This window comes from Cheilinus undulatus, linkage group 16 (assembly GCF_018320785.1).
Source record: "Cheilinus undulatus linkage group 16, ASM1832078v1, whole genome shotgun sequence".
Classification (NCBI taxonomy): domain Eukaryota; kingdom Metazoa; phylum Chordata; class Actinopteri; order Labriformes; family Labridae; genus Cheilinus; species Cheilinus undulatus.
The window spans coordinates 12,099,455-12,126,155 of record NC_054880.1 but is presented as its reverse complement, the minus strand read 5'-3'; the positions used below and the strand labels follow the sequence as shown (position 1 = coordinate 12,126,155).

The 26,701-nt window shown below is 40.1% G+C and overlaps 1 protein-coding gene across 5 annotated transcripts; it reads left to right on the top strand.

The window, feature by feature from the left end:
* The first annotated feature begins 278 nt into the window (after positions 1-278).
* Positions 279-26,486, top strand: LOC121523930 (zinc finger MYM-type protein 4-like). Of its 5 annotated transcripts, none has more exons than XM_041809004.1 (26): positions 279-606; positions 9,711-10,257; positions 11,520-11,681; positions 11,960-12,036; positions 13,491-13,643; positions 14,052-14,299; positions 14,440-14,638; positions 14,882-15,085; positions 15,254-15,404; positions 15,491-15,606; positions 16,628-16,810; positions 17,772-17,922; positions 18,099-18,271; positions 18,354-18,498; positions 18,582-18,662; positions 19,930-20,067; positions 20,463-20,575; positions 21,508-21,733; positions 22,172-22,402; positions 22,589-22,698; positions 22,870-23,041; positions 23,911-24,062; positions 24,149-24,263; positions 24,375-24,623; positions 24,851-24,977; positions 25,067-26,486. In XM_041809004.1, the coding sequence occupies exons 1-26, from the start codon at positions 361-363 to the stop codon at positions 25,314-25,316; spliced, it is 4,719 nt and encodes a 1,572-aa protein (XP_041664938.1). In that variant the 5' UTR covers positions 279-360; the 3' UTR covers positions 25,317-26,486. The 5 variants fall into 5 exon arrangements, 4 of the variants coding, with proteins under 4 accessions (XP_041664938.1, XP_041664939.1, XP_041664941.1 ...); XM_041809005.1 differs by lacking the exon at positions 279-606 and adding an exon at positions 7,114-7,330 and having other exon boundaries at positions 25,067-26,484; XM_041809007.1 differs by lacking the exon at positions 279-606 and adding an exon at positions 7,337-8,628 and having other exon boundaries at positions 25,067-26,484.
* Positions 26,487-26,701: the final 215 nt, after the last annotated feature.

The window sequence follows — 26,701 nt, the reverse complement described above, 5'->3', positions numbered from 1 at the left end:
TATTTTGTATCCATAGATTTTGGCTTAATTTTAGGTGTGCCTTGGGCAGAAAAAGTTTGAAAACCAACGTCTTAGATCATTAAGTTTTAAGGTGCACCAATTATAAGAAGATGCAGGCTCTGGAACCATCACTTTGAATGGCATTAGACATTAGGGACACATAACAAGTGAGCTCAGGGTGTAAGGATTTGTTCAGTCCAGTAGGTGGCGGGATTGCACTTTGAAGTCGTTTACCAACCCGTACAGGAAGGAGAAGAAGAAGAAGAAGAACGAAAAAAAGAAGAGTGTGGCGGGGTCAAGCATCGGTGACTGGCGTTCATAGAGTGTCTTTTTTTATTCCGTTTTCTGAGGAATTAGAAAATGGTCCGTACTTGTGTTTATCCTGGCTGTTCAAACAAGCAAACCGCCTGGACTCCGTACAGATTTCACCACATTCCGCTGCGTGACATCGGCCTCCGTAAACTTTGGCTCGCTGTCCTGAATATGGACATCAACTCTCCACCCGCTGCACTGAGAAAATATCTGGTCTGTAGTGCTCATTTTACCGAAAAGGATTATGTAGAAGACACTCACAGGTTGAACAACTCCGCTGTTCCAATATTTGAGGTAAGCAGATGTGAAACCTGATGAGGTTTTGTCCTATTCATTATGTATGATTGTAAACAATTATCATATTCACACCTACCGCAGTGGTTTACATTGGGGGTATTAGTTCGCATTTATGACGGAAATGTTGGCTTGGTACTGTGTAGAAACGCTAGACTTAGAAGTATGTGAATTGCAAAGCACAAGCCATGATAAACAGTTTCTTGCGGACCTACAGTCAACTCCGAAGAAGGATTCAACTCTGAGCCATCAAGCCACCACATTTGGATCAAAGTTAAACTTGCTCTGACAGCCCTGAACATCGCCTCCCAGGAGAGAGACCATCAACCTCTGGAGCTTACTTTTACTGTCCTGCTGTGAGGTCTGAAGCAAAGGTAAACATATGGAGCCATCTTCAGTTCATTGATATGTCACAGACAGCAATCACTCTGGTGAAGATGAAATACTGTCACTAATAAGAGAGTTTGCAGCTTCAGTTCAAACTATCATCACATAAGAATTAATGAACTTAGCACCAAAAGTAAGGAAATTTATGTTTCATAGACTATTTATTTGTTGATATAATGCCTCATGCAAATAAATGTTATACCAGGGGTGTCAAACTCAATCACAGCAGGGGCCGGATTCTGGATTCAGGACTAAGCTGAGGGCCTAACAGGGTCAACTTTTAAACCATAAACTGTCAACCTTGTTTCACTGGTAATAAAATATGGAAAAAAAAAACTTAGCACTGATGATTAACGATTTTGACATTTAAAAAGTTAAAAAGATAAGTTAAAAGGCCCACAGCCTGAGAAAAGTAGATTTATTAGTTCAAGAAGGTCAAAACATGAAATTGAAAAATGTTTTTAAAGGCAAATATATTAGAAAGAAATTCAAAATCACGAGTTAAAAGGTCAAATATGAAATGAAATTAAAAATTGAAAGTCAAAATATGATTCAAATTTTAAATTGTGAGTCTGAAGGGTCAAACATTGGATTATGAAGTCAAAGTTTGGAGTTGAAAATATGAGGTAAAATATAATCTAATTTATTAAAAAGGTCAAAATATCACTTAAAAATTAGAATCATGAATCTTAAAGCTCAAAATATATAAGTCAAAATTATGAGTTGAAGTGCTGTATGAAATTGAATGTCAAAATCCTAAGTTTGAGTCCTAATTGTGAGATGCTAAATTGAAAACTTGAACTTAAAACACAAATTCATTCCACATTCCTGACTTCTTATCTAAATATTTTTACTCCTTATTTTTTTTACGATTTAGACTTAACAAGGATATCTTAAATCATCAAGGATAAATTAACATTTTTATACTGGAGGAGATCTGCAGACCTCAAACCGATGGGCCAGTTTTAACAGAAATATGAGATCATCTTGCGGGCCAGATTTGGCCCCCGGGCCTTGAGTTTTGACACCTGTGTCTTCTACTATTGGAAAGCCTGTTTATTGCAGTGGCTATTGACTCTGGTTTTGAGCAGTATGTGACCAGGCCGATGGAGAAAGAGGTGCCAAGCTGTTGGTGTGAATGGTTCTTCCACATGCCGCTGAGGCCTCTGTTTGTTAAATGAATATTAATTTTCCAATATGCCTATAAACAACACAAAACAAGAGTCAATGGCAGAATAAGCTGTTTGGCATTTGCAGAGAAGATTTGGCACATTGCTCTGCTGCTCATCCCACAAACGGTGTTCCTTACAAATGTGGCACCATTTAAAAGGGAGATGAACAGACTTTCCAACAGTATAAGATTTATTATCAAGAAGCATTATAACAAAGACATAATCTACCAAACACAATTTCCTTATATATCACATGTATTTCAGAACATAGGTCTAACTGTTTTGCAACTCTGTCTGCAGCCGCTCACTGAGGAAGCTCAACGGCTGGAGACAAACGTCCTCTAAGATGCTTGAGAGTAGCAGCAGCTCAGACGGTGCACCAGCTGAAGAAGACAGTGACATATTTCTTTCGTCCAGCAGCAAATCTTCCTCCTTTCAGACATCCAGCTCTGATTTGGTTGTTTTGGCAGGTGGAGACATGAGATGCTGGATTGTAAATGAGTTGCATCTTCTGCAACTTTTTAAAACCTGTCATCAGTGTGGTGTTGCCCATTTTGAATCCAGATAAGGATTTAGTGGAGGTGTCTAGGTGGGCACAGTGGAGTGTGGCAGTTTCATCCTGATGTCAGAGGAATGTCCACTTCGTCTGCTCAGCAGATTTTTTTTTTCACCGGCACAACAGAGACTGAAATCTCAGAGAAGTTGCTGCTACCAAAGAGGACAACTTACCAAGCAGTACAGTCTTCATACCTCATGTCAGTCATCCATGAAGCTTATACAGCGATCCAGGACCAGCTGCTGACATATTTGAGGAAAAGTTCTGTTGCTGTTGGCAAATTTAACATCTGCAGGGACGCAAGGTAGGTCATCAGCTGTCACACTTGCAGAAGATTGTTTGTTTTAATTACTGGGCCCTCATCTTTTTCCTGTACCCACAGGTCGGATTCCCGGGTTACATCTGCTATAGCTTCATGGAGGACTGCTCAAAGAAAATAATGATGTCTGATCTGGTTCAGGTATATTCTTTTAATTTTGTTTTCACAAACTGACATAAATGAATTAAAACAACACTGATGTGTTTTGGTATTTTTGTCTTTTATATTTTTTTCAGGTTTTGGAGATGCGATGCTCTTCTATGATGTAGCCGGGGGGTTTGGATCGTCTTCTGGCCTCTGGTGTTTCTGTCACTTACCGTGCCCCCCCAGAGAAGATTATGAGGGACTCTTACCCTGACATCAGTTTGATCCATGACATCCGGACACTAGGCCCAGGGCAGATCATCAGCAGCATCAGATCAAGCCATCAGCAAACATACCAGAGCATGTAGCCAGACAAAGAGACAGTGGTGGAACAACTAACACTAACAAAAGCTGAGCAGCATCAATCATGTGATACAAACAGTTGTAAATAAATCATTGGTTTTGAAAAGCAGTGTGTCAAGTTTTTATTTCTGATATTTTGTGAAAATAGTTTCATGTATGAAATTTGTTAGATTTTTGGTCAAACTTTCAGCCCATCTACTGATTATTTTAAGGCAATATACTGTCCATTTGGAGATGAATGCCTTATTGTAGTAACTACACACAATGGTAAAACGACTGAAACAGAATATAGGGCATTATGACTATATATTCAATGAATGCAAATACACAGGGATTGTGTTCAAGTTTGATATTCAGATTAAAAGCACATAGTTGTAGGGAAAGGTTCTTGTGATATGTGCTTTATGACCTTTATACTTAAAACATTACATGGCATGTGGTCTTGGATTTCGAAAATATCATCTGTAAATGGTTTAAATGACTAGAAATAAGAATCAATTATAAGTGAAAAACCAAAGGTCAAGCAGTGTATTCCAGAGCATTAAGTCGGCCTATATAGTTAGTTATTTCAGCTCAGTTTTCTAGTTTTATAACTAACATGTGGTTTACATAAGGTAAACATATCTTTTATACCAGTGTTTCTCAACTAGTTTTGCCTCAGGACCCACCAATATCTTTGATGACAAATCGTGACCAAAATTTCCAAAAACTTTCAACAATGCACATTTAGTAAATAAAAATGTTTCACTTAAGATCTTGGATGAAACAGAATTTCCGACAGGAACAGGAGGCAGGGCAAAACTGACATGTTTTACGACCCTCTTTTCCAGATAATGTGTAGATTTTAGCCAATTTTCCAGAGATCTCGAGAAATTAATTCATTAACACGGTAAAGCAGCTCTTTTATTGCAAGAAAAGGAGATAAGTTGAAATATTGACAAATCATTTAAATTTGCCCATTATCACAATAAAACAGTAAAATAAGTATGGTTGCATGTTCTTGATAGATAGATTACAAGACACATTTGCAACCCACCGAAAACTGCTCCACAACCCATTTTTGGGTTGCGACCCACCAGTTCCAACGGTATTAGAAGAATAAAGCAACCGCCATAAACTAACTTGAGTTAAAGAATTTCTGTGTGGCCCTTCTGGTCTGGGTCAATTTTTCCAATTCTTCATCAGAAAAATGAATAAGGTCCATAAAACACTGGCATTGAGTAAGGCAGGGAACTCTAGATGGGGAGTGATGCAGGCTGTGGATGTCTGTTGTAACTAAAGTGTGCCACACATAAAAGATATTTAAAACCTTAACCAATTTTTCAAATGTCAGAGACCCCACACATATCACCATATAGTCACTGATTTTACAGTTTTGTTCATATCCCACCACACACTAATGAATGCTGTTCACCGACTACCAGACTTGCAGCCTGGTCTCATCTCTCAAAACGCCAAATCTTGCATGGTCAAACGTGACTTTTGAGTGAAGAGGCTACTGTTGTTAGCTGTATGCTACATGCTTAGTCCATTGCAGGTATGGTATGTTTGACAATACATGTGAAATGCTTGTTTTGTTAAAAATAATATTTATATAATGTAACAAAAAAAAGGTTTCAAAGTGCTTTTCAAAATGCAAAGATTAAAACAAGGACAATAAAAAAAAAATAAGTAAAAAAGATGAATACACATGATATAATACGGCAAAGATTACAGGGGGTGGGTGGGGTAGATACAGATTAAATAGATCACAAACTTAACAAATCAACAAGTTGCGCTTTCATTTCTGACATCCATCCAACTTCATGCTTCCCATTCACCAGCACCATCTACGGCACTGCTGTGTACTGTTGTTGCCATGGTTATTTTTTTGTTTTACCTCCTCCTTCAGTTAGCCTGCTTCCTGACTGGCTAATCCTCCATATCCCATCACAGGTCTGCCTGTGTCTGCTTGGTGTTCCTTGGTGCCCATCATACACAACAGGGTTTTTGGTGTTGGAGCACCCCTGATCAGGTCAGAGAGGGAAAATTTTTACTTGTAACACACCACACACTACAGGATAGTTGGGTAAGATAATCTTAAGAACCATCTGATAATCAGGCCTTTACTTTGTATGGAAGGAAGCCTGAAAATCACTGTCATCCTCCACGAGGAGGGTTTGCCACAGAAGGTCAGTGCTAAAAGAGCAGGCTGTTCTCAGAGTCTGTATCGAAGCATATTCATGGGAAGTTGACTGGAAAGGAGAAGTGTGGTAAGAAAAGGAGCAAAAGCAACAGGGATAAGCTCAGCCTTTGGAGGATTGTCAAACAAAGCAGATTCAAGACTTTAAGAGAACCTCACAAAGACCTGACTGAGGCTGGAGTCTGTGGATCAAGAGCCACGACACAGATATGTCCAGGAAATGGACCTAAGATTGGTACCCCTACGGAAGGGGACCGAAAAGTGGGTTTTTTAGGTCCCTTTCCAACATTTGCTCTATGGAAGCGCAAAAAAATGTGTGCCTTTCTGCACTGAACTGAGCCGGACCGTTTGGTGGAAACAACCTGTAAGTGTTGTGTTCCCAGTGTGGAGCCAATCCTGAACCACAGACAATGTCATAAGCATCTCACCTGGGCTTAGGAGAAAAAGAAACTGGACCATTGCAATCTCAGTGGTCTGGAGGGAGATTGGAGAGGCACAGAATCCAAGGTGCTTCAAGTCCAGTGTTTTAAGTTTCCATAGTGAGTGCTGGTCTGAGGTGCACTATCATCAGTAGATGTTGGTCCACTGTACTTTATCAAGCCCAGAGTCGACACTTTCAGCTGTTTACCAGGAGATTTTACAGCACTTCATGCTTCATCCTCTGAGAAGCCTTATGGAGATTATTTCCTTTTGCAGCAGGACTTGGCACCTGCCCACAGTGAAGCCAAAATTACCAGAAACTGGATTGCTGACCATGGTATTATTGGGCTTGATTGACCAGCCAACTGGCCTGACTTGAACCCCGTAGAGATTCTATGGGGAAATGTCAAGAGGAAGATACACCAGACTCAACAATACAGACGAGCTGAAGGCTGCTATCAGCCTGAGCATCATAACATGCCAGGTCACATGCAATAATTTGTGCGAACTACAGACCGATTACAGAGTTCATAAATTAGCATAATTCATGTGGAGGGTTGTGTCTTTTTGATTTTCATGAACTGAAAGCTGTAATCATCAAGACTCAACAAACAAACAAAAAGGAAAAACTTGGCATATTTCACCTTGTGTGTGATAAATCCATATTATATGGAAGTTTCACTCTTTGAATTTTTCAGAAAGAAGTAAAGTTTTTCATGACATTCCATTTTTTTGAGATGCATCTGTACAACGGTAACCTCAGACAAATTCAAAGTCACCAGTAAACACAGTCACTAATTAAACTGAAACACCGTCAAAAGTTCCTCCCGATTTGATTTTGAAAAAAAGATATTGAACATTTTCTTAGTTTTGAATTGTAACTGAATTCATCATTTTAACTTCAATACATTGTAATGGTTTTTGCCATTTGGTGTTCTGGGGGTAGTACACGCTTTCTAACACTGGGGGCAGTAGCGAGCAATTTGAATTTAATATCTGCACAAACGCAAATCTAAGAAGAAGACAGACGCTCTCCAGCAAACTAGACTTGATCCAAAGCGTGTCAAAAGAAATCGTTTAAAACGTATTCTACTCATGCAAACCCTATTTCTCAAACAAACACTACACAAGGCAAACTTAAAAATTGGGATTTTGGAGCAAAGATGGCGACTACGGGAAGTGGCGATGGACAGCAGCGCCTGACCACCAATCAAGTCTCGTCTGTGCAAGTCTCTGGCGCGGTAATTTTCTGCACGTTGTTACGGCCGAGTACACAACTAATAACGTTTTTAAGTGAAGACACGGACAAACCTAGAGTTCTACCATCCTGGGCTGTGGTTTAATTTGTGCAGTGGACAGTTATTTCGGTTTACAATGATGATCCACGGTAATGGCTAGCTAGCCACAGCGAGCTAATGCATGCAGAGGGGCGTGCAGACATGAGAGCACGCTAGCCATGTTAGCCAGCGGTGAGCCAGTTGTTTACAGGTCGCTTTATCAGTCAACATAAGATCAACAGATGACCGAATTGATGGGAACTACTCTCCTGGAGGCCGTTTAACACCAAATATTCCCAACAATGGTGGTTTTAGCTGTTGAATGGCTGAAGATGCGGCCGTAGTATTGTCAGTTGTGTTTACATTGCTATAATAGTGTGTTGGTTGGGCTAAATTAGCGTAAACATTTTTTCTAACTGTGAGACGTGAAAATATGTACACATAATCTCATTTAACTTGGAGTGCATGCACGCAGTTGTCTGTTTATAACGTGTAGGTCGATAATTCTCAGTTTCTGGTGTTACATAAAGCTAGCCCAGTAGTTTATTACACGGGTATGTGTAGGACTTGAAGCCCACCTGTGTGGACACATAGCGCCATAAACTTCGGTAGCAGTGAAAATTAACACTAAAATTAATTGAAAATAGTCTTTTTTTAACTGTTAGTGGACTAGAAAGACTTAGTGTCTGTACTAGGACATAGTTTTCCTGCTTGACAGTAAATTTGCAGCGAATCGGGGATAGAGTAATGAAAACATACTCTATCAGAGATCAGTCATTGTTTCTGTAGTGTCTATTCATATCCAATGTTTTTTCAACGCATTTTAAGCATTTGGATTTCTTAAAAGGGGATACACTTTTTTGAATAGAGTGATTTGCAGATATGTTTTGTACATTTATGTTGAACATTTCTAATGATGATTGTTGAATTCATTTATCTGCCACTTTACTTTCTGAACCTGAGCCTACACAGAAGCCTTCATACAAAGCCTGATTTGCATCTCCTCAAAGTGTAACTAAATAGCAGGTTAGGCTCAGTGGATGGAGCAGGCGCCCGTGTGCACAGGCTGTAGTCCTTGATGCACTGGTTGGGGATCGATTCCCAGTCTCGGTGTGTGTTGGGTGCATGTCTTCCCCTATTCTCTCCCCGTGTTTCCTATCTCTCTTCAGCTGTCCTATCCAAATTACGGCTAAAAGGCCAAAAAAAAAAAAAATGACCAAGATTCATCAGTGCTCTGGAGTTGGTTTGCTGGACAGCACCAGGTGACTGGCAGTATCAGGTGTGAGATAAATGACTACAGACGATCTAACAATTGACAGATCTTCTTGCTGACATCTGAACATATCAGAAATGTATTTCATCATCCATGTCTCCCATACTCTTTTCCACTATGACGGTTCTAGGGTTGGTTCAAAGCCAGTGCATAACCTCGCCTACTTAACCTAACCCTTCCTAGTACCCAAACAAGAGCAAAAAATTCTCATCCTAAGCCTCAACGGTCTAATCAACTGCTGAACAACATCTAGCAGCTCAGACAGAAACAAACCCAGAAAGAGATTGACTTGAGTCTTGTTTGGAAGCCATTACTCCGCGATATACTTTCATAAAATCGAATTGATTTTTTCTGCACTAATATCTAGAATATAGCATATCATACCTTTGACCTAATAGATATCGAAATTAGTTTTTTTAACACCTTTCCCAATCGTTGCCACTGTACAAACTTTTAAAAATGTTTTACTGGTACAGAATTAAAAATTGGCACATAATATTCTAAAAACTATAAAAATCTACCTTCATCAGTAGTAAATATTGGCCATACGAACAGTCAGTGGAGTTTTAAGCTAGACCTACACTAGCTGAAGTCTGTCTTTATTCATCATCATTCCTTAAACTTTAAAAAATGTTTTACGAAATTGTCAACTTGTTCATCCTCAAACTAGGGAACTACATTTAACTATTGGTATTGATATCGGTACTAGCGACCACAATATTGGATATCTGCAAAATTCCAGTATCATGTGTCACACAACATCCCATCTTTTTGGGAAATATAGTTGTATATAAGACAACAGTTGGATCTAGTATTTTTGTTTTTAAATATTGTTTATGCAACAGTAAGGTGTACTAAACATTAACTTATCAATATGATTTTATCCATATGTTTTCTGTGTACCTTAAAGGTTCTTTGACAGACTTGTTTTAGATCAGACTCGGATAAACCAGCATTCAAAGATGCAGTTGTGTCAATAAAGCTACTCTTTGACATCCCTCATGAGAAGCAAAATAAAATAACTAGTTGTATGTTTTTAACCTGTTGTTAATTGTCGTCTGTCCTACACAGGCAATGGAGGAAGCAGATGGAGAATCTGTGGAGCCTGGCACGTCAGCAGGAGGAGGAGAGCCAGAGCTGAAACAGCGAGCTTCACCTGGATTACTTGATGATGGAGCGGAGGCTGACTCGGCTGCTGAACAAGTCATAAAAAGTGAAGAAACTGAACATGTGGCTGTATCCTCGTTGCAGCCGTCTTCCCTCACAGAAGAGACTGTCACTAAAGTTTTAGTTCAAGGTGAGGATTCTGGAGGAGGTTCGGACTCTGAAAAGCCTGGCGCTGTGGTAAAAACTGAGGAAGAGTTTGACATAAAAGAAAGTCCTGATATCAGCAAGGAGACAAATATGGAAAACAAGGAGGGAAAAACGGGCGCAGATAAAAAGGAGGAGTCCGACGACACAATGCCTGAAGAGCGACCTCTGGGCGGTCATTTAGGGGTTTCTGGAGCAGACGACCTCGATGAAATGATGGACATTGGCACCGTGGATCAAGTGGAGCAAGAGGCTCAGATGAAAGAGCAGAAGGAAAACATGATGGAGGTGGACAGCAGCCGCTCAGGTAAACAGGAAGTGTTGATTTTCCATGACTTATCACCAAAGGGTTTGGAACAAAGAATGTTCAAATAATGATCTGCTTTATTTATTTTGAGGTCAGATATGTCTGACGTGCCAATCTTGAATGAACACACTCAAGTTTACAGTTTCATGTTATTTGGAACAACTCTGATTCATGTTAAAACATAATTATCAGTCCATTGATGATAAAACTGACGTTTTCTATGTTAACTTTTGGCTTGGGAGTACAGTATTCTGGCTTGGGTTTTTCCACATATCAATACACCGCATATTAGCGTCAAACCCAGCGATGAACAACATGACAGCCACAGAAATATTCAGCTAAAATACGTCAATCACCCCCTTGTGGCTGGCTGCGACATAGGGACTTTTCTCACTGTTAGAGCCTTAAAGTTAACAAAAATATGTTAGACCATTCAAAACAATTCTTGGCTGTGTCTGAAATCACTCCCTATTCACTATATAGTGCACTAGTGGATACACCATTTTGTAGTGGTGTCCGAATTCTGAGTGTGCATTGTTATTCACTATATAGTGCACTCATTCTATCCCACAATGCATTGTGAAAAGTAGTGAACAACTGATGGTCAGTAGCCCAGCAATATTTACCATAATGCATCGCGGTTGCTGCTCTCAAACATGACAGATGAATGAGAGGAGCACAGGAACATATATAAACATTTTTTAAAATGCTTTTTTGTTTGCTGGTTTTACCAAATCTGTAAGAAAATATTAAGGATTCAAAACGGAGTAACTTTTTCCCCCTATGATGATTACAAGACATGAGAGCATCATCTTTATAATACACACAAAAAATGTATATTATTTTGTCACTATAGAGACAACTTTTTTTTATCTATTAGTATATTTATTTTTTGTGAAAATACGTTACATTTTGTATCAGTTTTCATTGAAATTCTACCATTAATTTTGATCCTTGGCCGTTGTCAATAAAATTTATGAGCTGTTGCCACTAAATGTTTTAATTGTGAGACAGCGATGACATCATTGCCCGCGGCCGGTGTAGTGTCTGAAAAAAATTTTGTGTTTTGCAGTTGAGTCTATTATATATTCCTATATATGCTGCTCACTATAGAGTGGATAGCGAGTAGGGAAGTAGTGTGTGGTTTCGGACACAGCCCTTGTGTTAATTTGAAAGTTCCGCCCCCAAAGTGCTTGTATGGAAAAAGCTAGCCCTTGTACAAATGTTGACCCCTGCTTTGCATCATCAATGTTTCCTCACAGCCTCTGTGGTGGACGACAGTAACTCTGTAGAGGATGAGCCTGATGTCAAACCCACGGTGGTACCACCAGTTTTAGAAGAGGACCAGACACAGGACGTGAAAACAACTGTAGACTCGATGCAGTCCGTCTCGTCTCCATCATCTGAGGCCACTGCCAGTACAGGTGAGTCACTTCAGAGCAGATCTGGCTGGGATGTTTTCTACATTTTAGAGCTGAGGGCAGCCGCCTCATAGTTTTATATGCAGGAAAACTTCTCGTAAAGGTCTGCTTTAAGCTGTTTTAAATTCTAGCTTGTCAAAAGTGATTCAAATTTCTGTTTGTTTTTGATTATTTTTAGATTAAATGATTGTTTTATTGTGTAAGTGTTTTTATTAGCATGTACTTTTAGGTGAGTCTTGATTAAAAGTTTACTATTTAATGTTTTACTCATGTTTCTGTAGGACGGGACAGCTCATCACCAGCAACCTTGATGAACGGGATGAAAGTAGTGAAGCTGTCTCTACCCAGAATAGAAAATGTAAGTGAAAATGATAAAATTAGCCAATGGTACTATTCGCATGGCATTAAAAAATACCTAGGGACCTCTGGTAATTTATGAATTACTCTCTCTTGTCAGTTTTTTGGTGCGATGCATTTGCATAGGGTTAGCAAAGGCTTAGAGCCTTTGGGTACTCAAATTTACAGACATTGCTGAAGGAAAACATGGAGGTTATTTCTTTTTTTTTTAAGGTTTATTTTGGGCATTTTTGTGCCATTCTGTGCTTTATTTGATAGAGGAGGATAGTGGATAGAGTCGGCAACAGGGATGAGAGAGGGGGAGAGACATGCAGTAAAGGGCCTCAGGCCGGATTTGAACCTGGGCCATCCACGTACATGGGGCACGCCTTAACGACTCGGCCACCTGCGCCCCCAAATTTTTAATTCTAAGGTTCATACAAAAAAAATGCAATGTTGTGCACCGTGCATTCTGCAGGTGACATTTCCTTCATGTTTCCTATACATACTCTTAAACAGAGTTTCCGATAGACAGCATGTGCTTAAGGGTCTTTTCCCTCTTTATATACATTTTATTACATTTTAGATTTGGAGCAAGCTGTCCATGACTAATAAACTAGTGAAATGCCTCCTCTAACTCTCTCATTATGCATCTGCTGATCACACAGAGGAAGAGAAAGTTGAGCGTCCCTCCTGTTAATGTTAGAGAAAGCTAGATGTCTCATTAATCTGCACCTCTTCTTTTACTTTTTACAGTTTTTATGCTGTTGATGTTATTCTGTGCTCTTCAAATATAGAATTGTTACGCATTAACAACTTTCCTTGCACTGATCAGCTGTTACAACCTAAACACTGAATGATGAGCGACACATTTCAAATCATAAATTATGAAATGCATGAAATATACAGCTAAATGATACTGATATTTGATCAGGCACCTGCATAGAGAACCTGTCAGAAACAGAGCAGAAGTGCTGTGCTTATGGAGAGAGCAGCAGCACACACACATATGGACAGCAGAGTTAAAATAAATGAGAGAAATAAAGCTGTTTTTACACATGAGCTGAAATTAACTGACAGAGAAGCAACTGTTTGTGTCAAAACAAAGTCCTGTGCTGCCTCCATCATTTCCATCCTAAATTAAAGAAACACCAATTCGCATGGGATTAGAGTTATCAGTGGACCTGAGTATGTGCTGAAATATAGTAGGTACTTTGCCCTGGATGTTTTACTCCATAAATTACAGAATGGTTAATTCCAATGGGATTAGAAACACAGACATCCCGCGCAATCATCACAAAATACCACAGTTCCCTCGGTAAAACTAATCCTGTGCTAATAGAGCAAATGTTTGTAATTTTAAAGCAGGCTTTTAGTCAGACTTTATTACTTCTAAAACATATCATGTTTTGGTATTTACGTAACTGTGTTTAAACAGCAGCAGCTTATTTACTTGTTTGTTTTTTCATGTTGTAGGAAAGGTTACATACTTCCTCTCAGACAACCCCCTCCGCTGCCTCTCCTCCTTTGGTGAAGGTGAAGGATGAACCCATAGACGAAGAGTACGAACAGGCTCAGATATCCTCCACGTCTACAGCTAACGTGAAGGATGAGCCCAACACTGCAAAGGTTTGAAACTCAGAGCTATCAAACAGATTTTTAAAATGAATGCCTCGTCAAACATGCAAACATTTACATCAGTCACATGGAAGTTTGATGTTTTGGTCTTCCTGCATGATGATTTTCATGTTCTGAGCTAAGTTGAACTTCACATTATTATGCAGAAGAGATTTAATCCCCTCCCCGATAAACCTCAGTCTTCTGAATGAGGTTATGATCCAGCCACAGTAAACTCACTTGTTTTACTTTCACTCTATTAAGATCGAATACCAGGATGCTGCAAATGTCAGCGTCTAGGTCTTGAGTTACACGCTGTCACTTTTCAAACAAAAGCCTCTGAGCACTCAGACCTACAGTTAGACTTTGGTGGCTCTAGGATCGCTGCACCATCGCTGACCTCACTGCTCTTCCTGGCAGGACGACTTGAGGATCGGGTCGGTGTTCTCTGTGACTCCATCTACAGAAGCTCATGCGCCGGCCATCATCAACCCCCCGTCATCGCTCATGAACTGTGCAAACTGCAAGAAGAGCCTGACGAAGGGACAGACGGCTTTCCAGAAAAAGGGGAATCCATTACTCTTCTGCTCCACAGCCTGCCTCACCACGTCTCTACCCTCAAACATTGGAAACACAAAGATCTGCCAGATCTGTCAGAACTGCCAGAAGTGAGCACCAGTGAAAAAAGTTACCTTCACAGTTATAAAGGAAAAATATGCTGCAGATCTGATAAAGATGTTAAAGTTTAAATCTGAGTTAAACTTTTAACAGAGATTCTTATTAATCTTAACCCCTCTCACTCTCTCAGGCTGATTCTGCGGCCTCAGGAAGTCATTCTGGCTCCAGACAATAAAGGAGGCATGATGGAGTTCTGCAGCCAGCGCTGTCTAAATGCCTTCACCTTTAAGAAAACCCCCACGAACTACAGGACGTTCCCCAACAACAAAGACACAACTCAGCCTGCAGCATCACAGTCCGTCTGTAGCATGTGCAACAGATACTGTGTGGTGAGTTTAACAGAGCTGGGATAAATAAATGATGGTTTTCAGTATTATTTCACAAGACCAGGGTCTATGTTTACCCAATATATGAATAATTCTGCCTATTAAGTGTAGGAAAACAGTAGAAAGTCCCACTCTCTCTTTGTCTCCATATTCCTAATGTGTTTTCATTTGTCAACTGCACATATATCTTTTAAAGGGTCAGTCTTTAAAAAAATAATCCACTACTCTTGTGTCATCCTTCTGCAGAGCAAACACGAGGTGATCCTGAGTGGCTCTGTCCATAAGATCTGCAGCGACTCCTGTTTTAATCGTTTCCGGACAGTAAACAACCTCTCGATGGCCGGCTGTGCAAACTGCGGCTCATACTGCCACAGCAAACCCATCATGCTGAAGCTGTACGACGTCAACAAAACTCTGTGCAACCTCGACTGCTTGGCCAAGTACAAAGAGGTAGGAGAAATTCAACATAAACTTAGATTTCTGTTTCCTGAGGATAGAAGTTTCTTATTCTGACTGTTTATTTAATATTAATAAAGGATTAATGTGATGAGGAAGATTGTTTAAACATGCAGCGTTTAGCTTCTCAATGTGGATTTACTTATTTTATATCTTTAAAAGAAAACAAAGACAGCCCAGCCATGTACGATGTGTCAGTCCACCCGGATGGTCTCAGAGATGGTGGACAACAAAAACAAAGACGACTCTGTGAACCTCTTCTGTAGCAGCAGCTGTGTGATGGCGTACAAGGTCAAGACTGTCAGTGCCTCAGGTAGTAGAAGTTGATTTTCATGTCGGCATTAAATACTTGCTATCAGATCTAATTCTGTTCATGTAAAGCTCTCCTCTGTCTGATAGGTTCTCGTTTGAGTTGTGATAACTGTGGGAAAAATACAGTCCCAGCCTACCACCTGGCCATGTCGGATACCTCCATCAGGAACTTCTGCACCCTTCCCTGCGTCATGGCTTTTCAGGTAACAAACACACCCTACAGCTGGGCTCAAATGTGGAGCCAGTCGTCCCATAATAAACAAAATTTTCTGCTGTTTTTAAAGGCTGACATGCACCTGTGCTTCTACGCTTACAGACTATCATTTAGTATGTTTATATGCAGAAGAAGTCATGTCATTGTGTTAGTCTAACTAAAACTGGACATAAAAGTACAAGTTAACATGTCAGTCTGACTGACATTGAACCACAGAGCAGCAAAGCAGCTGTGTGCAGTACACAGTGACTAGGGTGAATTTTGAATCGTTTTAGGTGTCATGCACTGTGAAGCTGCACACTTGCTGTTATGCAAGTCGCCCTGGTATTCAAGCAGTTTTAAAAGTGTGGGTTATACACCAGATTTTATGGTAAATGGAATTTTTGAATTCAGACTGACACACCTACATTAAGTGATTGGGGTTCAGTTTACTCTTACATGTTAAAAAGATCGAGCATAAAGGTTCCTGGATCACTTCCTTTCAGGGTCTTTCTGCGCTGAGTTTGCATGCTTTCTCTGTGCGTGCTTGGTTTTTCTCTGGGTACTCCAGCTTCCTCTTCCAGACTAAAACATGCTTGTTAGGTTATTGGGGACTATAAATTGGCTATAGGTGGGCGTGCCTGGTTGTCTTTCTCTATATGTCAGTCCTGTGATTGACTGGCAACCAGTTCAGGGTGTACCCCGGCTCTCGCCCAATGACAGCTGGGATAGGCCTGAACAGGATAAGCTATGTAGATCATGGATGGATGTTTAAGAGATGCACTGATTGTGATAATTACGATAAAACCAATACTGATGTTTATGACAAAAATGTACGAAGCAAAAATACATTTCTTGTGCAGATCACTGTAGTGAAGTTGGGATTCCCAATCAGAACAGTTTCAATTATTTGTAGAAATTTTCACATTTGAACAAACCTGTGAACATGAGTTGTGAACCAGAACTTCCTGCCCTGTCCACAGTTTCTTTGAAATTAAAATCCTTACTCTGATTTTGTTTCATTTTTTCAGGATAAATTTAAGAAGGCCCAGAAACAGGTGAATGTTTTCACCAAGCTGCCAATCGGATCTACCCAAATCCAGGCAGTCGAACCTCTGCAGCCTCAGCCAGAAGTCCCCAAAGGACAAAAGAAGCTGAGCTGTGCCCAGTGTAAAGTCAACATAACGTTCAAACCTGAACTCATCCAGATCAAGGTAAGTTCTGTGTTTCAGAAATGATATTCAGATCTGATTAACTGGAAGTTTTGGTCGTCCTACCCCCAGACGATACCCTCAGTGTTTTTTATTCCTGCAGCTAATGAAACGACCAGCAACACATGAAGAACAGACACAAACAACACTTCAAAAACTTTGATTTTCAGTTATAAAATCAAATTAATGAAACTAAACAGGCTGTAGGTGCTGTCCAAAAATAACTAAAGAGTAGCAGTGACTATGAGGGACCCACAATGGGCCGCTGGACCAGCCACCAACCTATAAGGCTACCTAACCCAAAAATAAACCTCCTACTTAAGATTAAAAAGAAACAATGAGAAGACCGTGCTAATAACAAACTACAGCCCAAACTAAAACAACAAAACCCAGCAATCTAGATATGCATAGAGACAACCTAACAGGGAAGACAGCTGCTTTAAAAATTTACAATTGAACCAATTAAAGAAATGAGAAGGAAGGAGAAAAAAAACAAACCTGTGTTAAGATGTCTTCTCTGTTTAACCACACTTGGGAAATACTTTTTAAAAAGTTAGATTTTCATAAGGGGGTTAATAATTTCATCCTCATCAGTATGTATGTTAGGAGACTGCTACCAATACTGATCAGAGTTGGGTGGAGTTGAGCTGGTTGGTCAGGTTAGATAAGGCTTATTTTATAAATTTGCAGCAGGACATCTTTCAGTTTTTTGAGCCGTGTTTTTTCAGTCCACAAATCAAGTCAAAGATGAACACAGAAAACCTGGATAACTTAGCTGACAAATAAAGACAAATCAAACTTTGAATGGAAATACTTCTGTGTTGCAAAGGTGCAGGTATAAATAAATAAAAATAAGTGTAATGCCCTACTGAAGATCTTAGCTCTGAGAGTGGAGAAAATTTGATGCACTCTGACGTATCATTGTATTGAGGATTTGCTGTTTAAACCAGCTTTGTGCTTACAGGAGAAGTTGCTGTTTGTGTGTAGCGTCGACTGTTCTCACGAGTTTAAGAAAGCCAACAACGTCACAAGCCTGTGTGAATACTGTAAGATTGAAAAGATCACCAGAGACGCCAAGAGAATTAACAACAAAAACTGCTTCTTCTGCAGTGACGGTGAGAGGATCAGTCAATATATGTTTGTGTGAATTATTTTACTTTATCAGGAATATTGATTTTATTGTTTTTTTGCAGTTTGAGTCTTTAACAGTTGAGTTGCTGTGTCTTTTTGAGCCACAGAACTTGAAAATAAACTGTGCACACTGTCCTCAAGTTTCTCCTTTTCCACTCAGGCTGTAAGCTCCTCTTCAGACACGATCTGACTAAACACTGGGGCAAACACTGCAGCTCCTGCGTCTACTGCCACTGCATGTCCAAGAAACTGGTGACGGCTCAGTACGGAGGCTCCACAGAGGAGTTCTGCTCTGAGGAGTGCAGGTCCAAATACACCATGCTCTTCTGCCATGTAAGTCGACCTCTGCAGCTTATAAACATCATAGTCACACAGAAACTCTGGATGTTAATGCTCTTATTGTTTTGTCTTTCAGGTTGCAAAGTGCGACACCTGCGGCCGTAAAGGTAAACTGAAGCAGAGTCTCCCTATGCTGGGAGAAGTCAAACACTTCTGTGATCTGTTGTGTCTGCTGCAGTTCTGCTGCGATAACGTCACCAGGCCAGAGGAGATCTTCAAAGGCAAGCATTATTATTGCTGTGGTATTATAGCCTACATAAGTATATGATAGAAAAGTTGTCATCAGTGTTTTCTGGTGTTACAGGTGCAGTAGAGGACACGCCTGTCATCGCCAACGTCATGTCTCTTGCAGGGAAATCCAGCGCCCCTGAAAGGACAACTCGAAGTACGCAGTAAAACACAAATACAGTACTGTGAGAAAATATTTACCCCCTTCCTGAGTTCTTTTTTTTTTTTTTGCATATTTGTCACAGTTAAATGTTTCAGTTCTTTAAATTAATGTGGATATTAGGGGGTAAAGGGTTACAAAGACATGTCTGAAGCTTTAGGATTCCTTTGAACTACAATGAGAGCCATTATCCACAAATAGAGAAAACTTAATAACAGTGGTGAACTTTCCGAGGAGAGGCCAGCCTACCAAAATCACTCCCAAGAGCACATCAATGACTCATCCAGGAGGTCACAAAAGAACACAGAACAGCATCTGAAGACCTGCAGGCCTCAGTTAAGGTCAGAGTTCATGAGTCAACAAAAACACTGGGCAAAAATGGCATCATGGGAGAGATCGAAGACCAGAACCACTGCTTACTAAAAGAGAACACAACAGTTTGTATCACATTTGCCAAAAAACATCTTGATGATCCCCAGGACTTTTGGGAAAATATTCTGTGGACTGATGAGACAAAAGTTGACATTTTTAGAAGATGGTGCCCCATTACATCTGGAGTAAAACTAACACAGTGTTTTATAAAAGAACATCATACCAACAGTTAACCCTAACCCTAACCCTAGCTCAAGTGCTCTTGGGTTATGCAGCAGGACAATGATCCAAAACAAACTATTAAGTCCACCTCTGAATGGCTTAAAAAATACAAAATGAAGGTTTTGGAGTGGCCAAGTCAAAGTCTGGACTTAAATCTGATTGAGATGCTGTGGCATAACCTTAAACTGGTAGTTCATGCTGGAAAACCTTCCAATATGGCTGAGTTAAAACAATTCTGCAATGAAGAGGGCCAAAATTCCTCCACAGCGATGTGAAAGACTCATCACCAGTTTTCGCAAACGCTTGATTTCAGTTATTGCTGCCAAGGGTGGCATAACCAGTTATTATGTTCAGGGGCGATGACTTTTTCACATAGGACCGGATAGGTTGGATGGCCTTTTTCACTTAATAAAATAAATTATCTGTTTACTTAGGCTGTCTTTGTGTAATGTAAAAATTTGTTTGATGATCTGAAACATTTAATGTGAGAAATACGCAAAAGATTAGAAGCCAGGAAGGGGGTGAATACTTATCCACAGCTCTGTACGTAAACAGTAGAGATTTACCTAGGCGACTAATTCCAAAGTTTTAGTGAGGATTTGATAAAACAGGACCACAGTGGGAAAATGAGGTCAAATTGTATTAATTTCTTCATATTTCTGTCCTACAGGTCAGACAGAGAAAGTGAAAGCAAATCCTCCTCCTGCACCAAAAATTCTGAAGAACAAGGCTCTGCTTTGTAAACCTCTGGTGCAGAATAAAGGAGTTTCCTGTAAAACACAGACAGTCGATGTGGAAGCACAAACAGGTAAATGAACAACCCCATACACAGTGACTCTGGGGGTGGAATTTCTCTCCTGTTAGATGCCTGAAAACTGAAAGTGTGTTTTCAAAGTCTGTACAACTTCCTAATGAATGTTTGATGCTCAAACCTTAAGGTGCTTTTATTGTTAACAGAGAGTTCTTTGTAAATGTATTTTTACCTGTACTACTACACAAATCCCTCTGCAGTCAGAGAGATTTGGAGTGGTCGTCGTTTTATCACAACACTTAGATCAGGGTAACTTGGGAAATTTTAAGTTTTTTAAGGACTTGACTGCAAATGGATGAGAACTGCTGACTTACAGAATCAAAGTGTTATTTGTGTTTAAACTGTTATGATGGACTCCTGACAGTATTTTCTTCTTCTTTGTCTCTATGTAGAGGACATCTTCCCTAAAGTCATGGTTGTACCCATCCCAGTGCCAGTATACGTTCCTGTACCAATGAACATGTACAGTCAGTACACGCCAAAACCAGTCGGCCTGCCATTACCGGTATGTCAGATTGCACATCCACCTTTGGTTTTAGTGTTTGATCTGTAGAGCATCATAGATATAAATTTTTAAATTATAGGGTGTGATTAAAACTATACCAGGGGATTGGGGGAGAGCTGGTAGTTTTTCCTCTTTTTAAATATGAAAGTAATGACACAAGTGCTTGCCTGCAGTTGTCTGAGACCAAGCCTGCAGATTAAAACCATTTTGGCTGTTGGTGTTAATTTTCTTGCTTACTTTAGTGAACAAGTGTCAGTTCTCAGCCAGCCAAGGAAAAGCTAATAACTTTGTACTACTTACGGAACAAGCCTGACTTTTGCATCGAAGCTACACCAGAGGTCCACACAGCCCTGAACCTTACTCAGAGGCCAATGCATGCAGCCAAAATGAACTTGCTAAAAAATCTAACTTGAGCCGACAGCACACCCTTTGATTGCTCCGCTGGTTAGCACAGATGACTGCTGGTATGTGAGTGAAGTCTCCAGGGCTATCGTTAATACTTAAGAGTGAGATTAATGGTTGCAGGCAGGGGTAAATATATCAGATCTACTTGCTAGCATCTGAAATATTAGACGTGCATTTCCACACCCATATCTCTCCCAGAGGCCCAACATTTCTCAGCAGCTTTACTGGCCAAAGTTGACAAACTTGAACATAATACTTGTGTTTCATTTGGCATGGTTTCCTTTACACAAACAAGCAATAAATGTGGCAACGAGATCAGCAACTGACATAAAAATCATACTACAGAGTAACATTTGGGAAGAATATTGCTGAGTGATGAGGATGTACCAAATATGTCTTGTCAAGTATGTAGCGCTCACAGCGTGATCCACTTCCATGCAACCGAAGCAGAAGCATAAACAAGGACAAAAATATTCAGCATCTTTGTCCAAACCCTCAAAGACTGTAATATTATTCTTCTGCCACAGCTTCCTGTACCCATGTTCCTCCCAGTGACCATGGATAGTGCAGAACAAATCGTTGAAACCATCCAGGAGATTAAAGAAAAGATCCCATCTGACCCCTACGAGGCCGAGCTCATCCTCATGGCTGAGATGGTCGCAGAAGATGACGAGAAGCCCGACCAGAAGGCAAGACTGAAGGAGAAAGTGGTGGAAAAAGAGAGACCAAGACAAGAGGTGCCTGCACCAGAAGGTAAGAGATGCTTTGTCAACTGTTTAAGGAAACAGTAGAAATAAAGAGCAACACTCAAAAATACAAAGAAATGTAGTTTTTTTTTTTTTTTAAATGTGAACATTTTTGAGTCTATTAAACAGCCATTTCCTTTTTCAGGAGTGAAGTGTCATGCCTCTTTTTAATCCAAAGAATGTGTTTAGAAAGATATTTATGGGGAAAAAAAGACTTTTGCAGAGTTCTATTATTATACGAATAAATATATAAGTATACTTAATAAATATACCCCACTTTAATATCATGTAAAAGTGGAGTTTTTACACTCTTTCCATTTAATCCATGTTTTTTTCCTCTTTCAGTGTTTCACAGAAATGTTCATATTTTTATATATTTGATGTTTTTGCTATAAGAGAAATGTTTTCTTCAGGATTAAGAGTTTCCTTGTATTTTCTTCAACAGACCACACCAGCAACTACAGTGACGACCTGGACAGTGAGGATTTAGCCAGTTTCCTGAACAACTGGGAGGATGCCTCTTCTGACGCAGGTCTCAGGTCTCCCAGTCGACTGTACGCCAACGAGAAGCTCAACCAGATATTAGACATTCCCGTTGGGATGCCCAGTGAGCCGTACTCTGAACCTCCACCTCCAGCTCCGCCTCCCATGGACGTCGAAGCTGACTTCACTGTCGGTGAGGAGACAGGGTTGAAGTTCATGAAACTTGGCGTATTCAGTTTAATATCCTTCTTGATCTTTTTAAAGCATTTAAAAGTCAAATTTATGTGTTACATTTCAAGCAGGAAAAGTATAAAAACACCAACTAAATTACAACAAATACCCCGGAAATGCTGGTTTGACTTTTGCGTGTTTTTCATAGAAACCCTGGAGAGGATGGCCCGGCTGAGAGAGCAGGCCAGACGATCCCCGAGCCCGCAGCCTGAAACGTCCCGACGACGTCAAGCTCACAGGAAAGCCAGAGACAAAAGGGTAAAAATAGAAAATCATCCATCACAGTATTTTCTCAAGCTAATAAGAGTAGGTCAGATTGTGCCTAAGAAACAACTTATTTGTAGTAAAGATCATAGAATATATTATAGATTTTAGAGGGTATTTGCATACCTTTGTCTCACCTGGATAATTTTGTCTCCTTCACTAAAGGGTCGTAAGCCACTGCGACTGGGTAAGGAAGCATTGTCCAAGAAAGGCTCATCGAGTAAGTCTGCAGCTATAGAAGTCCCAAAACTGAAGAGTCAGTACGGCGTCGATGCCTGGAAGAGGTGGATTCAGTGGAGGCAAACTCAGCCCAACCTGGAGAAGCCACGCTTTGGTTGTAAGTCTGACTGAGCAGGAAATAACATGACCTCAACATGGCTGAAGTGTTTTATTTGTACTTTTTAAGCTTAACAATCTCATCAAAACCTATAGTGCATTGATTATATGTAGTTATAAACTGAAACTCAAATGATTGATTGACAAATCAATCACCTGGATCACCTGGCCTGACCCGTTTTTTAATTTATCAAACAAAAGAAAATCACAATTCAAAACATATTTCAAACAAAAACACAAAGAAAACATGTCTAAGTTGAAGCACTGCTGTGTGTAATTAGACAATGAAGAAATGCCAAAGCTTCAAAACATCCAAGATTGAGGAAGAAATATCCCTTTAAGCCAAGCATACACGGTGCAAATTTTATCTGATTCAGACACAAATTTTGAGTTGCACCACTTGCCTGGAAGTCAAAGTTGACATGAAAACTTTTGTAATGATTTTTGATGTAAGGTTTATGTAAATGGGATAAACTATTTGGCATCTGTATCTGGTGTTTTATTTTGAAACTGGCTCTGTGCATTCCTGTGTCTGAATATTTGGATCCGTCTGCTCTCCTGGGTATCTTGAGCAGAGTAGAGTGCGCTAGAGCGAGATTGAGGTTCATGCTTTGAAGACACTGTTGTCTAGAAAGGTCACAACTTCCTCAGAGTGCATGGCACAGACAGTTTTGCACTTACAGACAGGGAACCTGCTCCATATTGGTTTGTTTTCAGACTGGTATGACCAGAATCAAGTCTGAATGAATATCTGCCTCAACTGAAGACAATTTTACAAGAGCACATGGAGGAAAAGCGTCTGAGGTTAATTTGTCTTTCATCCTATTTGAGGCTGCTTGATTTAATCCTTTTATATTTCATGGTTTCCAGCTCGTCCCATGGAGTTAAAGGAGGACATCCTGCGGTGCACCACTGCTGAGCTAAGCTATGGCCTGTGTTGCTTCATCAGTGAGGTGAAACGACCAAATGGAGAGCGGTATTCCCCTGACAGCCTGTTCTACCTCTGCCTCGGCATTCAACAGGTAAGAAATCCTTTACATATAAATAGACAGAGCCTGTAGTCCTCCATCAACACGTCTCACTGTGGTTATACTCTGTCTCTCTTCAGTACCTGTTTGAAAACGGTCGTGTTGAGAACATATTTATGGATCGCTTTTATAACAAGTTCTCTACTGAGTTCACTGCTATGCTAAGAGGTTTCCAACCCTCAATCACAGCAAAAGGTGAGTCATGTATGTTTTAAGCCACATGTTAATTTATCTCCCTGCCTGTCTCTGTTCAACATGAACATCTGGACATTTGATCAAATGTCAAACATATTCCTCTCTGTTCAGGTTATATCCATTCCCGTGTGGAGGAGGAGTTCCTGTGGGGCTGTAAACAGCTGGGGGCATACTCCCCTATTGTCCTTCTCAACACTCTGCTTTTTTTCTGCTGTAAATTCTTTGGCTTCACCACGGTGGAGCAGCATCGTCAGCTGTCCTTCGCTCATGTCATGCGCTGCACCAAAACCAACCCAAACAACACTAAGACCACTTTCCTGCGTTTCTACCCTCCAATAGCAGTAAACGAGGCTGAGCCAGGTATAAATACTTAAGTTAATAAGCTGCATATTACAATATTTGTTTGTCTTTTTCCTTGTTCTTTCTCAGGTTTAGAAAGACTAAATGGAATGAGCCTCGTCATCTGAATTTTGGTATACCATAATATTAAACTGTAAACGCAAAGATCGAAAGAATCCTCCACATCCTATCCTGATATTTCAGATGAAACTGAATATAAATGGGCTTGTGTACTGTTTACTCTTCAGAGCCAGAGGTTCCAGCAAAAAAGAAAAAGGAGGAGGAGAACAAAGAGGATATCCTTGAGATGATCGAGAACACAGAGAACCCTCTCCGCTGTCCGGTTCGACTTTATGAATTTTACCTCTCCAAGTGGTGAGTTTTCTTTTTTATGCTAAATAAGGTCTTCACTTTATCCTCCTTTATTCCCTGCTTGTTGAAATCAACTTATATCTTCCATTTAGCTCGGAGTCGGTCAAGCAGCGCACCAACCTGTTCTACCTTCACCCTGAGCGCTGCTGCGTCCCCAACAGCCCCCTGTGGTTCTCCTCCACCCCTCTGGATGACAGCACCATGGAGGCCATGCTCACCCGCATCCTAACCGTCAGAGAGCTGCATCTCAGGACGGGGAATGAGGGAAGCATGAAGCGGGCCAAGAAACCTGATGACCCCCCATTTATACCCGACTATGAGGAAGAGGGGGACTCGGAGTGATCAAGTGCAGTGAGAAAAGAAGTGACCTTTTTTCTGGTGCAGCAGCGTATAGTGCAAATGCTTTTAGGTTGACTGAAACATTAATTCAAACAAAAAAACCATCAGACATAAATCAGCAGGATTCAGCATTTAAATACAAACTTGACAAAAGTTACATTGTGTTGAACAGCAGGGAAGATCATGCTTCCTAAACCCCGTTGATCAGGAGTTGTAGAATTTATCAAACGCACAGTGTCAGTGTAGGTTGGACTTGGGAACTGAGATGCGAGGCTCAGCATTCAGACTGTTTACTGTTATTGCTCACATGGCTGTCCTTTTTCTGCTGAATGGTTGCTCATCATCAACACTACTACTGGTTACCTTCCATTTGTTATGATTCCTTAAGTTCTTGTAAAAATGTGTCATCCTTGTTTGAACAAGCCACAAAACTGTTGATCTCTGTTGGATTCAGTGTCTAAAAATCCACCCTTGAAAACCGACTGAAAACATTTCTATGTGAATTGTCTTGTTCAGTTGCAAAACTGCAGTTTGGTTTCCTTGTCATCAATTTAACGTTGCCTTTATATACTGTAAGAATTTTACTGTAAGAGCTATTATTCATCCCAAACCCAATATTCTTATTGGTTTTGACCCTGATAATCGTCACAAAGTCATAGGAAAAAAAAAACACATGAAAGACCATCACAGTTTGAGAGGACCGCCATAGTAAAATGGGATAAATGATTCAACAACTAAAGTTTTACATTTCTTGTACTCATAATTATTTTACTTTAAAATGTCTGGTTAACTGATTCTGAGATTACTGTATCTTGACTTTGTCCACTATGGAAAACAAATTTTAATCCCTACTATTCCCATATACTGGGGAAGAAAACAGTAACTTTATATTTGATTTCACCACCTTTTAAGAAAGTATGTAATGGCTATTGTCCCTGTAAATGCTGACACTCTATACAACTCTGAAAAGTTTTACATCATCTGAGTGCCAGATTACCATGTAATTATTTGAAAGTATACAATCAAGTCCCTTCATGTCTATCTTGAGTCATGTTAGCCCCATGTCTTGAACAATGGCTGACGAGGTTCTGAGTATTTTCTATTGCCTGTTGTTTTTTAATAAATCATTCCAAAACTTTGTTGTCATTTATTCAACATAAAGTTCTTACAAAGCAATCTGACTGGACAAGAGGCGTAACATGGTATTAAAGAGTATCACTGGAAAATGTTCACGATGTGCATCTATACTCCTCAGCCAGGACTCTAAAATGTTTGTTTCAGGTGCGTGCAGTCAGGTAGGTAACGTTCTCCTACATCAGTGCCAGTGGAAGTTCAGAACTCTTCAGTTATGGAATCAGCGGTGATGGCTTCTTCTATGCACCACAGGC

Excerpts from the sequence above, each read along its gene's own strand:
- LOC121523930 (XM_041809004.1), top strand. The coding sequence starts at position 361 with ATGGTCCGTACTTGTGTTTATCCTGGCTGTTCAAACAAGCAAACCGCC. Across the intron at positions 20,068-20,462 it reads CGATGTGGAAGCACAAACAG|AGGACATCTTCCCTAAAGTC; the intron begins GTAAATGAACAA and ends GTCTCTATGTAG. Across the intron at positions 22,699-22,869 it reads GGAAAGCCAGAGACAAAAGG|GGTCGTAAGCCACTGCGACT; the intron begins GTAAAAATAGAA and ends CCTTCACTAAAG.